At 44.9% G+C, this 13713-nt stretch overlaps 1 protein-coding gene across 1 annotated transcript in view; it reads right to left on the reverse strand.

The window, feature by feature from the left end:
- Positions 1-464: 464 nt before the first annotated feature.
- The window catches only part of USH2A (usherin), a 395830-nt gene continuing 382581 nt past the window's right edge, over positions 465-13713 (reverse strand). Inside the window, exons 64-71 of the mRNA XM_086460628.1 lie at positions 12835-13044; positions 10775-11013; positions 9968-10185; positions 7903-8079; positions 6816-6899; positions 4900-5144; positions 2504-2737; positions 465-554 (exon numbers count right to left, since the gene is read on the reverse strand). Of these exons, the coding sequence (XP_086316754.1) occupies positions 465-554; positions 2504-2737; positions 4900-5144; positions 6816-6899; positions 7903-8079; positions 9968-10185; positions 10775-11013; positions 12835-13044 (1497 nt within the window). The remainder of the gene's footprint in view (positions 555-2503; positions 2738-4899; positions 5145-6815; positions 6900-7902; positions 8080-9967; positions 10186-10774; positions 11014-12834; positions 13045-13713) is intronic.

Below are 13713 nucleotides of genomic sequence, written 5' to 3' on the forward strand. Positions count from 1 at the left end.
GAGCTTTGTCAGTCCGGGAAAAGACATGGCTATCCCACCACGAAGGCCCCTTTTAGCCACATGCTGTTTTTTGGACAGGCAAAAGTTTTCCTTACCGAACATGTTGCCCCCTCCCACCCCCACAACCCTCCTCAACTGCAAAATTTGGATGAGAGGTAAGGATGAGAGCCTCTACCTTCACAGTCTTCTGCTACTCTATGACTTGGGGATTTTCAAACTGTTCTCTTAACTTTCCGACTTGTCAGTGCTAACACACAGTTTTTGCTATATAATAAAAGAGAGGGTGAAAAAAGGCCAACTTACCCCCCCTGCCCCCCAGCCCCTCCCAACAAACGGATTTTTCTTTTTTAACTAGTGGGCACGAGGTGGGGAAACAGCAGCCCTATCCCCTCCCCAAAAGTCTGTGGAGGCTGCTTTTGGCAAGTTACCCACTTTCCATCTTCTAGAGAAAGTGGTTGTATTCTTCAGAGGTGGGTGTCAGTGAACGTGGTGTGTTCCTTGGTGACTGTGCTGAAGCCTTTGATGACATTGACAAGATCATCTTCATCTACATACTGTTAGGAGGCAGGAAAAAAAAAAAGCATGTAAGCCAGAGCTGTGCCAGACTAAAGGAGCTCCTGTTCCTTCATTTCTTTTTCTTCCCACCCTCTAAAAAAAGGTTCTGAAGTAGTCAGGTAAGTGCACACATTCCTACCTCTGTGCATGTTTTCCCAGTCCCCATGTGAGCTAAGAACCTAAAGCATTCAAGCACCTGAATGCAACTAGATTTTCATAGTGAGTAATGTTCAGTTGCAAGATCAAAACTTGCTGACAGTGCTAAGCTACTCTGTAGTAAAGGGAAGCACTGAGTGACAAGTGTTGCAGGAGGTGTGTTTGCAAGAGTGGCTGAGCAACACGGCAGACAGCAGAGGCAGGCTCAGGGACATGCAATGTACAGAGGGTGGGTGGAAGAGTCCAGCTTTGTGTATACAGCTGAGCTCATGCTGTCAGGGTTGTTTGCCACTGAGAGAAAGTTTTTGTTCTGCTCCTACCCGCTACCATTCCTGAAACTCACGGGACTGCTCTAAGCCTGTTCTAACACACCGAGCTCCAGCCTGTGTAACGGGGGGTTTGCAAGCTAAACCAAATCGTGGTGGTAGCACAAGATAAGCAGATAGAGCAAGAGCTTCTCCCTTAGCACTGGGAAGCCGATATATTGGCTAATGAGATCATACTGAGGTACACTCTGGGTGGGGTGTTCGTCCCCAAGGAATTAAATCACGAGGATGTGATAGCTGTGAGAAAATGCCTCAAGGCTGAGTCACGGAAAGTCCAGGAGCTGCAGATCAGTGTAGACTGGCAGGTTAATCTGTACCTGTAGGGGTTTTGCCCAGAGCTAAGTGTCATTGTGGTCTTACTTAAGCCTTGTCATCTTCCTTGGTCCTGCTCTTGGGATCTAAGCAGGAATGGCAGCACTGCCCCCGTACTGTGGCACGTGCATTCCAGCCCTTCCTTCTAGCTGTTGGGTGAACTGAAGGTGAAAGCCCAAGGAAGCTGCCTGGATTTATATGCCAGACCATCCCTCTAGAGTTCACTTTGCACTTTGGACAAGATCCACTCAGTGATAACTGCACACTGCATCTAACTAACTGTTATGACCTCACATGCCCTTCACCCCCGCCTCCCCTTTTCAGGAACCTTATTAGTCAGCTTTTTCTGGGAGCAAGCACTCTTGTCTCGCTGGCCCCTGAACCTCTTCCCACACATTAGCTCAGGGAAGGGTGGAAGCCAGGGGGATGGAGATTAAAAAGCCTGTTTCCTGGTGACAAACAGGAAGGGGAGTTGCCCTTGCCTTGGGCATCATAAATACTTCTGTCTCCAGAAGGTCCATGTTGGTGACACTGGCCAATGCTGGCCTCTCCTGTACTAAAAGACAGATAGGCTGCCTGCATCCTCCCCAGCCTCCTTCTAGGCCCCTGTGGGCGGAGTTTGAAGTCATTTGTCACAATGCCAGAAGATCTGAGCATTCATATGATCTCTACATCATGACAGCAGAGGACAGAGAGCAGATCTGATCAGCAATTGAGTCTAAAGTCACAGAACAGAAGTCACTGAAACACAAGCTCCTGCTTCTGGCACTGAATGTGTGAAGAATGCCAAGACAGCCCTCTTCACATGTGTACATTTGCTGAAATGCATGGAGAGAAAAGCCAGTGAGTTGACAAATAGAAGGGAATTCTTCAAGGTAGACTGTGGAGTTACTGGTTTGATGGAAACCATAGACAGATGCATGTGGAGCCCTCACATCCTATGAGAGCAGTGTGTGATCACCTGCGGCTCCAGAAGAGAGCAGTAGGCAGGAAGGATTTTGAGGATCTAACCTCTGGCCATGGCCTTCTAGGTCTTTTGGCTGTATCTATCTCCAGCAGCTTTTGATATTTAGACCTTTTCATGATTCTAACAGAACAGACGAATCGCCAGCAGCTGATGCACAACAGCATCATAGATGAACAGGAGTCCTTACCAAGCCACGACCAGTACTGCGATGATTGCGAATGATGGCACCCCAAGGTGAGTCTTCAGCAAAGGACTTTTTGTCATAGAGGTCGAGCAGCTGGCTGACACTACGATGAAGAGAGGCTTGAGAATATGTGCGACTCAGCTGGCTCTGACTTGGTCTCCCTGTCCCAGATGTGACATGGACGCTGCGGTTGCTTGTGGGAGAACCAGCTCCTGGAATTTTTGTATCTGCCAGCCCCTATGAGGAAGACACAAACTAATAAATCAAAAATAAAGGGCATGGTCTTGAACACGTTATCTGAACAAAAGCAAAGCAGATGTGGAAGAGAACAGAGGAAAACCATGCTTCAAAAATCATGCACAAACGGAAGGGAAAGAAAAAAATGCACCTTTCCCCATTGTAGGACAATCATAGCATTAAAAAGGAAAAAAACCCAACCCTGTAAAACATGACTTTTCCCGATTTAGTTTTTTTTCCTCTCCCTAATTTTTTTCTTCAGAAGTAGCCAAGAGGTAGAGGTCTAAAAATTTTTGACTACCAGAATGATAGCCCAGACTTGCACAGCAAGGAGATGTTAGCAGCCTTCCTTTTACGGTTATCATGACCAGGGAAAAGGCATTTCACCCACCAGGAGAAACATGCAATGTAAGATGCCTTCATGCATGCTCTTTGGGTCATCTGGCACATCACACATCCTGCAACTCTGCAAGCTAATGACTCTACCTCAAAGTGCATTGTGTAACCTTTGAGGGTGACACTGCTTGATGAATCAGACGTGTCAGCAATGGTCTCAAACTGAGATTAAAGAGAGGGAGGAAAAGCGTTAGAGCAGGGCAAGGTGCGATGCAGGTGCAGTCTGTTCCTCACGGAGGATGTGAATTAGCTGCAGCTCTGTGAAGGGGAGCGAGGTAGCAGGATGTGGGGGAGTAGAGGAACTGGCGAAGATGAGGCACTATTTAACTTTTAAGTGGTCATCAAGCACCGTGCGGGCAGCCAGCATTGCTTGCCATGTGACCTCACTACTAGTTGTAAAACACAAGTGATTTTGCCACTTAGTAGCTCTATCCTAACTTCTCAGCTTAAGTCCTTCAACTGATGCATTGTAGACTCTCCCTTTCTATTAAGTTCATGAGCTTCTGGAAAAAGAAAAAGGTAAAAAAAAAAAATAAAGAAAGAAAAGAAAAGGGGCAGGAACATGAAAAGGAATTGTGCAGGCATGCCAACAGCAAAGACATTTTAAAGTCAAGAGGAAAAACACAACATGACAGACTGTAGAGGAAAAAGACTCGAAATCATGAGACCAAAAAAAGGAAGTTTCTTATGCTCTTAGCCTTTGCCAGGAGAAGGGGCACACTGGAGATCCCATTGTTTGCAAGAGCTCCTTCACTGAGGCACAGATGCAGCTTCTTGGCACTGTGACAGGAAGGAACAGAATGCGTGAAGGATGCAGGAGTCACTATCCTGCTTGATGGCACTCGCAGGGAAAAGAAGCTGAGAAGTGACAAGAAGAATCATCTCACGGCCTGTGCCTAGGAAGAACAATGGAAATGGAAGGCACTGCTGCTCCCATTCTCAGCCTCATAACAATGGTCTTATTCCCTTTGGCCTGCTTTGATAGCTTCTGCTCTTCTACATGGTGGAACATGTTCTTTATCATTTTTTTTTTTAAAGAATTATAACTTGTCACAGTAAAATTGATACAAGTCCTTCCTCTTTATCATGTCCCAGCAGGCCTCCTCCCACCTCTCCAGTGGTCTCACTGTGGCTGTATATGGCAAGACGCACACACACGTTTTGTGAAGGTCCCTAGCTTTTCCCTGGCTGCGATCACTCTCCCCCAAACCTTCCTGACATGCACCTTGTCTTGGAGCAGTCCAGCTGGGTGACGGGTGGGTACTAGAAAGAAATAAAAGCTCTCCCTAAGTCCTGCTTCTTGCAGGCACATTTCATGGATACCTGACAAAGGCCATCGGATCGATCCTGGTTAGCCATCCACAACAGCTAGATGGGAACACAGGCAAGGTTCCTCTGAAAAGCACATTTTATCACCTACCTTCTCACAGCATGCCAAGGCCTTTTCAGCATTACTGCAGATATCAGTTAACATCAGATGACATCAGTGGCTTTGCATTTTCTGTGGTTCCAGTTTGTCTTAGGCATCAGAAGCATTTCAGGGCTTGCAGACCAGGTGCCATAGGGATCTTTTTTGGACTAAGCCCCTGTAGCCTGGCTCTCTGCCTTCATAGGTACACCAGCCAGCCCTTCTCCTACACTGAATAGCCTTCATCTGGTAACCAAGAGTGCAACAAATGGTGGAAGGAGGAAGAAAAACTCTGTCTGTGGGGGCAGATAAAAGTACAACACAATGGATACAGAATGTTGTATTTTACCAAACGTACCGGATGGGTTTCCCCTGATGAGTACACGCTCATCGGTGATGTTCTTTTCTGGAGTGGAACTAAAGGAGGTCTGTCTCGTGCATAGGGTTGCTTGTGGACTTTCCTTTGAAGAATTAAGGAGAGAAGAATAGCCAAGATGATCAAACCTAGAACTACCATCAACACTGCAAACCACAACTCATTGTAGAATTTTGCACGTTTGGACTCCCCTTTGTCCTTCTCTCCAGGTGTTGTCAAGATCAGACCTGTAAAAATCAAGAGGGATTAGGGGAGAAAGGGAATGTTATTTCCAAAAGTGTTTAACAGTATGCTATCCCTTTCCTTGCTAATAAATTTGGCAGAAATTTAAGTAATTTTGTCGTCATGTGCTTATTTGCACTTATGTTCAAGGTGGCATAATGGTTCAATATGCTAGCGGGCTATAATAAAAAGCTTACTACCCTCAAGAGACTCTGCTTAAAGTTCTGGTGTTGCTGCTTAGGCTGGAAATCACCACTGCATCAGCAGCTCTTGAGAAAAGAGGCGGTGGAGGTGGAATGCAAGAAAAAAGGGTTCTCCAAGTAACCTTGGAGAGCGGAAATGACTACGGTAATTTCAAAGCAGTACAGAGGACATTCTGTCCGGCACTGTGTAGTGGCAGGCCTGTGCAGTTAACGAGAGGGAGGATGACTGAACCGAAATGAGTGATAAATTAATACAAAAACAAACAACACGAAACATTTTATTCCTCCTTCCCCCACCTGTTAGAAAAAAACCAGCCACTTGGTTGGCTTTGCTCGTACACAACACAAGCGTAAGAAATCTCAGTGACAGGATTTCCTGGTTATTGCAATCCTACATGCGTATCCCGACCCTTGGCTAAGGAATTTCCATCACCTCTGCTTTCAAGCCTCCTCTGCAAGTTGCCTGCAGTGCTGATTGAGTTTGTGCTAGGATCTGGGTACAAGCAGCAATCAAAAGAACAAAGGAGCAGAGTGTGGCAGGTGATGGATGTAGAGCAACTGGGAACATTTTATAATGCTTTTACAGCAGCCTTGCCTGAAACTCTGCAGGAGAATGGAGTTGGAGCATGAAAAGGGGAATAAGGGAAATGCAGTGTAAAGAGTAATTGTGAAGTCAAGGCCCATCTATTTTCAGAAGCTGAACAAGATGCAATTCAAAAAATAAATAAATTAATTAAACCAAATATGTCAGTTAGAAATGGTTTGAGCTTAGCTTTGCTTCCCAGAAGACTAAGGAGTTAAAAAACCTGAAACTTTTTACTGCTAGGCATCTACTAGTCAATGGACAACAAGTGACTAGGATGTCACCACACCAAACTCGCTTCCACAAAACAGACAAAAGCCTCGTGGACAGAAGGGAAATGGCCAGTGTTATAAACCGTGTCCTGACAACTTCTTGTATGACGTTCTCATGACCTGGTTAGGGGAACACATGCCAGGTGAAACTGCAGAGACTGGCTGGCAGTCAAGGAGGCAGCGAACGCCCCTTGGTGGCGTGGGTGGGGTGCAGGGAGGAGAGACGATATGTATTTTCACTGTCAAACTGAGGAGGAATGTGGGAGGACAGGGTTAGAATTCAAGATAATCTTAATTTGGAAATAAAATCCCCGAAAGAGTTGATTCTATTCAGCAGGAGAAAGCACTATATTTTGGAGCAATATATTTATGCAAAATTAAAATGAAAAAGTGTTAGACAACTGGAGAGAGGATCTGAAGCTGATCATGATGTAAAGGAACAAAAATCCATCCATGGCAAGAAAAGGCACATTACCTATATACCTCATATCCTGAGGCACTAAGGAATCCCCCGATCCTGCAATGAGATGCCATCCTGTCTGGCATGCACTACATACTGAATTTCTGCCACAAACACATAGGATGAATAGGTGCTGGGTAATTCCTTCACATATTTACCGACTCCATCTCCAGCGCTGTACTTGATGACCGGTGTCATGGCGCTCCCTTCATCGGTGACGCAGGTCACTTGAAACAAAAAGGCTGAGCAAAAAATTTTAGAAAATACTGTCAGCAGGAGAAATCAAAATTCTGTAGGTGCTGCTTTTTCACCATGACCCACCAGCAGAGACAGCCAGGTCTGCGAAAAGCCAAGTGAGGGACAGCACATAACACATCATACGCCACTTGAGCCCCAGATCAGCGCTCCATAATCCTTTATACACAAGTGTTGAACCTCTAAACTATGAGCCATGGCAGATCATAGGTAGCCACCACTATGATGTTGCTACAAATTATATTCCTCTTTCAACACTCAATCAATCATCCCTCTTTCAATGATATGTAACTGGCAATGCTAAATTTATTCATCATTTTGCCTTAAATCCCTCATACTCCGTTCAATACTGGTGATACAAACATGTTAGGAACGTTTGAGTGAAAAAATAAAAGTATTAGCATCATTGCAGTAATCAGGAAGGTAAAAAATAAATTATGAAATCCTTTTTGACATGCAAAAAACCCAATGCCTTAAAACCAGAAAACATTTTCTTGTGTTTTTTTTTCTTTTTTTTTTTCTTCTTTATTTTCTCCTGTTGACAGTTTCCTTGTATTTTAAAGACTGCAAATTTCTAAAGAGAAACTGCATTTCAAAACATGGCTGATTCCAAGAGCTACTGACTTAATTTGATTCAAATGAAAATCCAGGCTCCAGCCTTTTCTGAAGCTGGAGATTTCCACGCATTTCCCAGACTGCAGCCCTGAAGGGTGGAATTGAGATGCAGCTCCATGATTTGGGAAAGCTTGACCCTCACAACGAGCTAGAGCAGTCTCACCCAGTCAGGTACAATGTTGAAGAAGAAGCTTAGCTCCAAGGATTTTTGTTTCAAACATCTGCTTAGATGCACTTCAGTGTGTCTGTAGTGAACTCCTGTGCTCTTAGCTTGGGATGGCTAGGGAGAGTTTTTCTTAAATTTAGCACACAATAAATATTAATCTAGCTCAACAGTCTTTCACAGAGAGAAAGCTATAGGAAATTGAAACTGACTTTTGTCGGATGTCCTTGGTAAATACAGCTCAGTGTCAAAGCCGCTGTAGACGCGTTGCCCGCTCTCAGTTAGCGCGTACTCCTTCAGGCGGCCGTTCAGTACAAAAGTGCGACTCCAGTCGATGTGGATGGTAGATAAATTGCTGACAATGGAGAAGGGAGCTGTGTACCGAGGTGCTGCAAAAGAAGGAAAAAAGCTCCTTTCTAGTCAACAGGCAAGACTGAGTCACACAGCGCGAAGAAAGAGACTCTGCATGATCCAAGCTCTCTGTCACATGCACGCACTCTCTCTCTTATATGTGTGTAGGATAGGGAAGACACAAGGAGGAAACAGAAAGCTGCTGTAGCATGCCGGCCTCTAGGCTGAGAAGGCAGAGATACCTCAGATCTTTAAAATAAAGACCTAGAACTCCTTTCCTTTGCCTTTGTGGATGTGGTACAGACACTGAAACCATAAAAATGAAATTCCAGCTTAAGGTGGGGGACAGGGAGACACAGGAGATTGTGCAAATTCAGCTGCAGCATGCCAGCCTGTGGGAACCAAACTGCTAAGGAGAGGATGCTTTTGCAAGCCTCAAGAAATTGCCCAAGATTGTCTTTTAACACAAGCACATACATGAAAACATGGTGTTTCAGAAAAGCAAGAGCAGATGGCAGGCAGAGACAAAAGAAACCCGTAACTCACTTCAGGGAGGAAGAGTTCATCAGTTGGTCTCAACAGCTTGCTGACAAAAGACTTTAAGTTTGAGGTGGTTCTTTCTTGTGGCTTTGCCATTAAGCCATGTGCCCAGTACATGCTGGTTTATTCATAAGAAAGCTGCTTGTCCAGCTGCACTTTGCTGCTAATTGCCCATCATCACTAACACAAGCCTTCCAGGCAACAGGAAGAAGTGATTCAGGAGACCTGATGTGAAGAGGTCAGCAAGGCAAGAGAAGCAAGACTGAATGAAGAGGGCTGTGTATCCAGTGGGCAGGGGTTTAAAAATGGCTTTCACAGCCTTTTGTTCTGTATGTCTCACCAGTTCCTTATGAATTTTCTCCACCTAAAAGTTCATTCTCATGTTCCAGCTTTTTAGTTTGCAATTTAATAAAACACAGATTTAGAGATAAGGACCTTTTTCTTTTTTTTTTTTTTCCTTTTTTTTTTTTTTTTTCTCCAGTGGTGATATTAAAGAAAATCTGGGGCTGTTCCACCTGAAATTTTCAGCTAAGGATGTAGCAGATACATTTTTAGCAATTACTAAGCAGAACTACCAAGTGATGCAAAAGGGATATTTAGAAATGTGATTCTGAAATCCTGACACAAGACTATATGATAAAAAGTGAACATCCTCTTTGCCCTGACCTGGCAGGCTGAGGTGAAATGCCAATCTCATCTGTTATGGAATGACTCTGGCTACAGCGCTATAGATCTTTTTAATAAAAGCTGATGTTAGACTACTACCAATTCAGTTTTGATGGCAAAATCTATTCTGACTGTAGGCACAGGTCCTGCATGTTTAATTTCCATGCAGAACACCACATGGCCTTAAAGTACTGCCTGTGGTGGTTAGATAGATAGCAATGCATTCTTACTCCACTGTCAACAAGGATCCAATCATTCAGATGACACTCAAGGAAAACTCTCATGAGCCCTGGCAGAAGTGTGGCCTGAATTAGGACAGCAAAACTGTTCCTGAAAAGAGTCACCAGGTCTCTTTCAAGATCTCCACTTTTCCCAGAGATTATTTATGGCAGTGTATTTATTACTACACATCATCCTTCTGGTAATACTTGAACATTTTATGTTCTGCAGCTTTGCTGTAAAATAAAAGGTTTCCAGGCTTCCAAGATAGAGAATGTGATATTAGATGATGAGCAAATAAATATTTTTGAAGGAATGAGCAGTCAAGCCCCAGAGCAGAATTTCAATCAATGGGCAGCAGAGGCACAGTGACCAGGCACACGGAAGAGCAGGTTTCTGGGGACATCATCTTTCACAAAGGTGGAGAAGTCATTTGGCACTATGCAGCCCCATGCACCAGAAGCGGGCATTGCTGATCCATGAACAATTTCTCATACTCACGCTCCTTTTCTGTAGTGAAACCAATCCATTCTGAGGCACTGCTGCCAACGGAGTTGTAAGACACGACTCTCAGGTTGTAAGTCGTGTAAGGCTCCAGGTTGGACACGTTGGCACTCTGTCCTTTTCCTGTGTACTTCACCTCAGTTGGGCCAGGACTGCAAGCCTTCACTGCTGGCTGTAGGTTCAGGGGACAGGCCATATACACATGGAGCTCATAGCTGAGAAGAAAGTAGAGATTTTTATTAATCAAGAGCCTTAGTAACATGACAGCCAATCATATACTTCATCCTAATTGCTGTATGTCTGGCTACTGGAGAAGAAAATGGACCTGATCTCAGTTTTTCTCTTGGAGATTTTGGTCCCAACTGTAGATGCCTACAAGCAAGTCATGGTTGTAAGTCAGTCACACTCACAATGAAACTGTTGATGCCTGTTACCTTGCTGCTCACTTCTGCAAATCAGGATTCGCCTACATAACTACAGGATGCGGCTGCCTCTTCGCTGCCAGTTGAGCTCACAGCTTTTTGGCTGTGCAGCCACAGCTGTCAGGCAATTACCTCCACTCACAATAGCTCATCCTCTCTACCTTCATCCTCCCCAGTACCCTGCTCAGGAGAAAAGCAATTGTTGCGTGTAAATACTTCGCAGATGGTATTCAGGCCACAGGGGGTATCTCCACCAATATGGGGAAGGAGGAGCACGACTGCCACGACTGTCCAGTGCTCTCAGCCCTGCGATTCCAGCTCAATTTGTTCTGCCACCACCCCTAGCCGAGGTGTGCAGGTTTGGCTGGGTGGCAGCTCCTACCTGGTGACAATGCCGTTGGGTGACTGAGGGGCGCTCCACTGGAAAGAGGCATTCCTGGAGGTCACGGTGCGGATCTGTGGCGGGGGCTGCTCCGAGGGTGGAGCCGGCTGTGTGGTGATTTGGGCCACGGGTCCTTTGCTGCAGCAGTTGAAACAGGTGCAGGCCTCCACGCCAATGGAGTATGTGGTAAAAGGTTTTAGCCCATGTATTGTCTGCTGGGTGGCAGTCCCTTCTGACAGCTATAAAAATTAAGAGGGAATTTGTCACAGCTTCAAGCACCACAAGTACTAAACAAGAGTTATGGAGGTGAATTAACTTTGGAAGAAGACGGGCACAAGGTTCTGCATGTCCTTTAAGTCTGACATTAATGCAGCTGTTGTGTACCGGGAACTCTGCATTAATTTTTCTACCATTATGAAGTTAAAGGGCACTGTTCAAAGAAAAAGACCATGGAATCGGTGGCCTCACAGACATCTTTAGTTGAGCTGTGACCACTGTATGCAACTTGCAAATGTCATTCTCAGAAACAGAGAAACAGAAAACCTTTAAGGAGAAACTCTGGGATAAATGGTATTGAAGCAAAAAGAAATTAATATGTAAAATAGCTCCATGATAAGTGTGCTAGCAAATACTCGTATTTATCTCACAAGCTTCCTCAACGTGGATACAGGAGACAGCATTGGACAGAGTGATATGAATGTGTCTAGTGGGTCAGTTTACTCACAGACAGTAGAATGTGCTCTCTGGTAGGTACCTCTAAGTCGAGTGCCAACATGATGCTCCTCTGCATTCAAATGGCCATAGTGCTGGGCAAGCCTGTTAGGAAACTCTCCTACGCTCAGCAAGGGAGACCTGGCAGTTCTGGCAAACGAAACGGTGCCCTCGTTCTGAAACTGCTCACAGGAACTGTCACTTCACCTTGTTGCTGTAGTCGTTTGCAGGTATAGCTTTTTAAGCCAAAGAAATAAAAAATGTAGAAAACACCAACGAGGGGAAACATCTGCTCCCATTTGGCAGCATGTGATTTAGCAGGGTGCAGCAAAAATAGGAAGGAAAAAGTCAAGCAAGCAAAGGAAAGCACTTGGTACTCCTTGATGCCAGAGCCAGAGATGAGCCAGCAGCATGGCAGGTGTGAGGGGATGGAAATGGAGGGCCATGCAGGCACCAACAAGATGAACTGGCTGAATCAGACATGGACACAGCCAATTGCACTGGAAGGAATAAATGTGTAATGTGCAATCGGTAGGCAGCTTAAGCTCATGGACAGGATTGATGACCTGGGAAGGTGTCCCTAGCACTTCCAAGCTGAGCAAGATGGGATAAGGAAAAAAAATCCCATGCAGATATTTACCTACTTGTAAAAACCAAACAGATAGTGTTACAGATAAAAAGTATTCAAGTATATTTGCACCGATTTGTTGGTAACTGTTTCAGGCACCTTCCACAGCCCTAACCTTTCCCCACATCTCCCTGTTTTACACCTCTAATGAAGCCTTGCAGGTTTGCTAAGATGAGACTTGTCATTTCTGGACACCTAATGATGTGTAGGCTGAGACATCAAACGCAGAAGGAGTTGCTTGGCTACTCACATTGTTCTTCAGTGCTTTACCATGAAATACTTCTTACCAACAGGAAAGATTTTAAGGGAAGTCATGTACAGCACTTTTTTCTGAACTTCAAATCGATAGGCACACAATTGTTTCCTAATGGCTGCAGCTTCCGCCTGCACCATTTGGACTGGCAGGAGCTGTCTGGAAGTGTTTCGTTTGGACAGTTGGCTGCCCCTGAACAATATTTCTGATTCCCATCACATTGTCAGAGCACATCACCACATCAGAAGTGTTTAATGACGAGGTTAGTTCCCTGAGAAGCACATTTAGATGAGTGAAAGTGCTGGTGGCCCTTTAGCCAGAAGAGAGCATTGCAGAGCAGTTAACAACAGGAGTGCAGGAGAGGAAGACAGTCTGTAGCCAACAGTAGCAGCTTGCAAGGCCAAAACTGTTAAAGCTAGAAAATACAAGCTCAAATGGAAGTACAGAAACAGCATTGACAATACTTACCACCACATCAGTCCCTCTGGTATCATTAGAAAACAGCCTGTAGATACTGACCACCCCATTTGGCTTAAGAGGGGGGTTGATGTTCACCACAGCCACTGTGGATGCCACCGTATCGAAGAGGGGAGCTCCCAGGCCCTCAGGAGGGGCAGGGCCCGTCCGGCAGCGGGACCAGCTGCTCGGTGTCCGGCCCGCTGAGTTTGCTGACCACACCTTTGGCACACAAAACCAGAGAAACTGTTAACGAAGGACTCAAGCTTATAAAACATCCACGGTCAGCCAGGGATGCTACTGCAGCTGTACTGACACTGAGAAAAACGCAGCACAATGACACCAATGCAAAATGTCCCTTGACTGCCGCCCAGCACCTGTGTTGACCCAGTGACTTTCTAACAGAAAAGTGGGATATTTCCCACTGCTACATTTAGGGAAAAGAAGCAGATTCTATGTCTCAGGCAGTATGTGTTCATGGGTTTTCTTCATACCTGATCTCCAAACTCTGAATTCCCACCACTTTCTGTGTAATACCATGCAAGAAGCTGTGATCAACAGTGATAATGTTTTCAAAGACACCTGAACAAAAATACTGATATTCAGTCGTGAAAATTTCTCCCTTCTACACACTTTCTTCATGTACACAAGCAGCCCCAATGACTTCAGCTTGGCACTGTGATACACAAGTTACGTTCACCTTGACTTGACTAAATCGCACAAGCCAAACTCTAGTTACTCTTTAAAAACAGAAAGTTTTAAGGAACATCCCCCTTTAAAAATTATTAATTTATCAGTCATTTGGCAACATTTTCAGTAACCCATAATACAAAAAAGCCATCTGAAATGCATAGGTAAGTCAGCATCTCTCATCTGCTTTCACAACATCAT

Source organism: Leptosomus discolor, chromosome 2 (assembly GCF_034619465.1).
Source record: "Leptosomus discolor isolate bLepDis1 chromosome 2, bLepDis1.hap2, whole genome shotgun sequence".
In the NCBI taxonomy this organism is placed as follows: domain Eukaryota; kingdom Metazoa; phylum Chordata; class Aves; order Leptosomiformes; family Leptosomidae; genus Leptosomus; species Leptosomus discolor.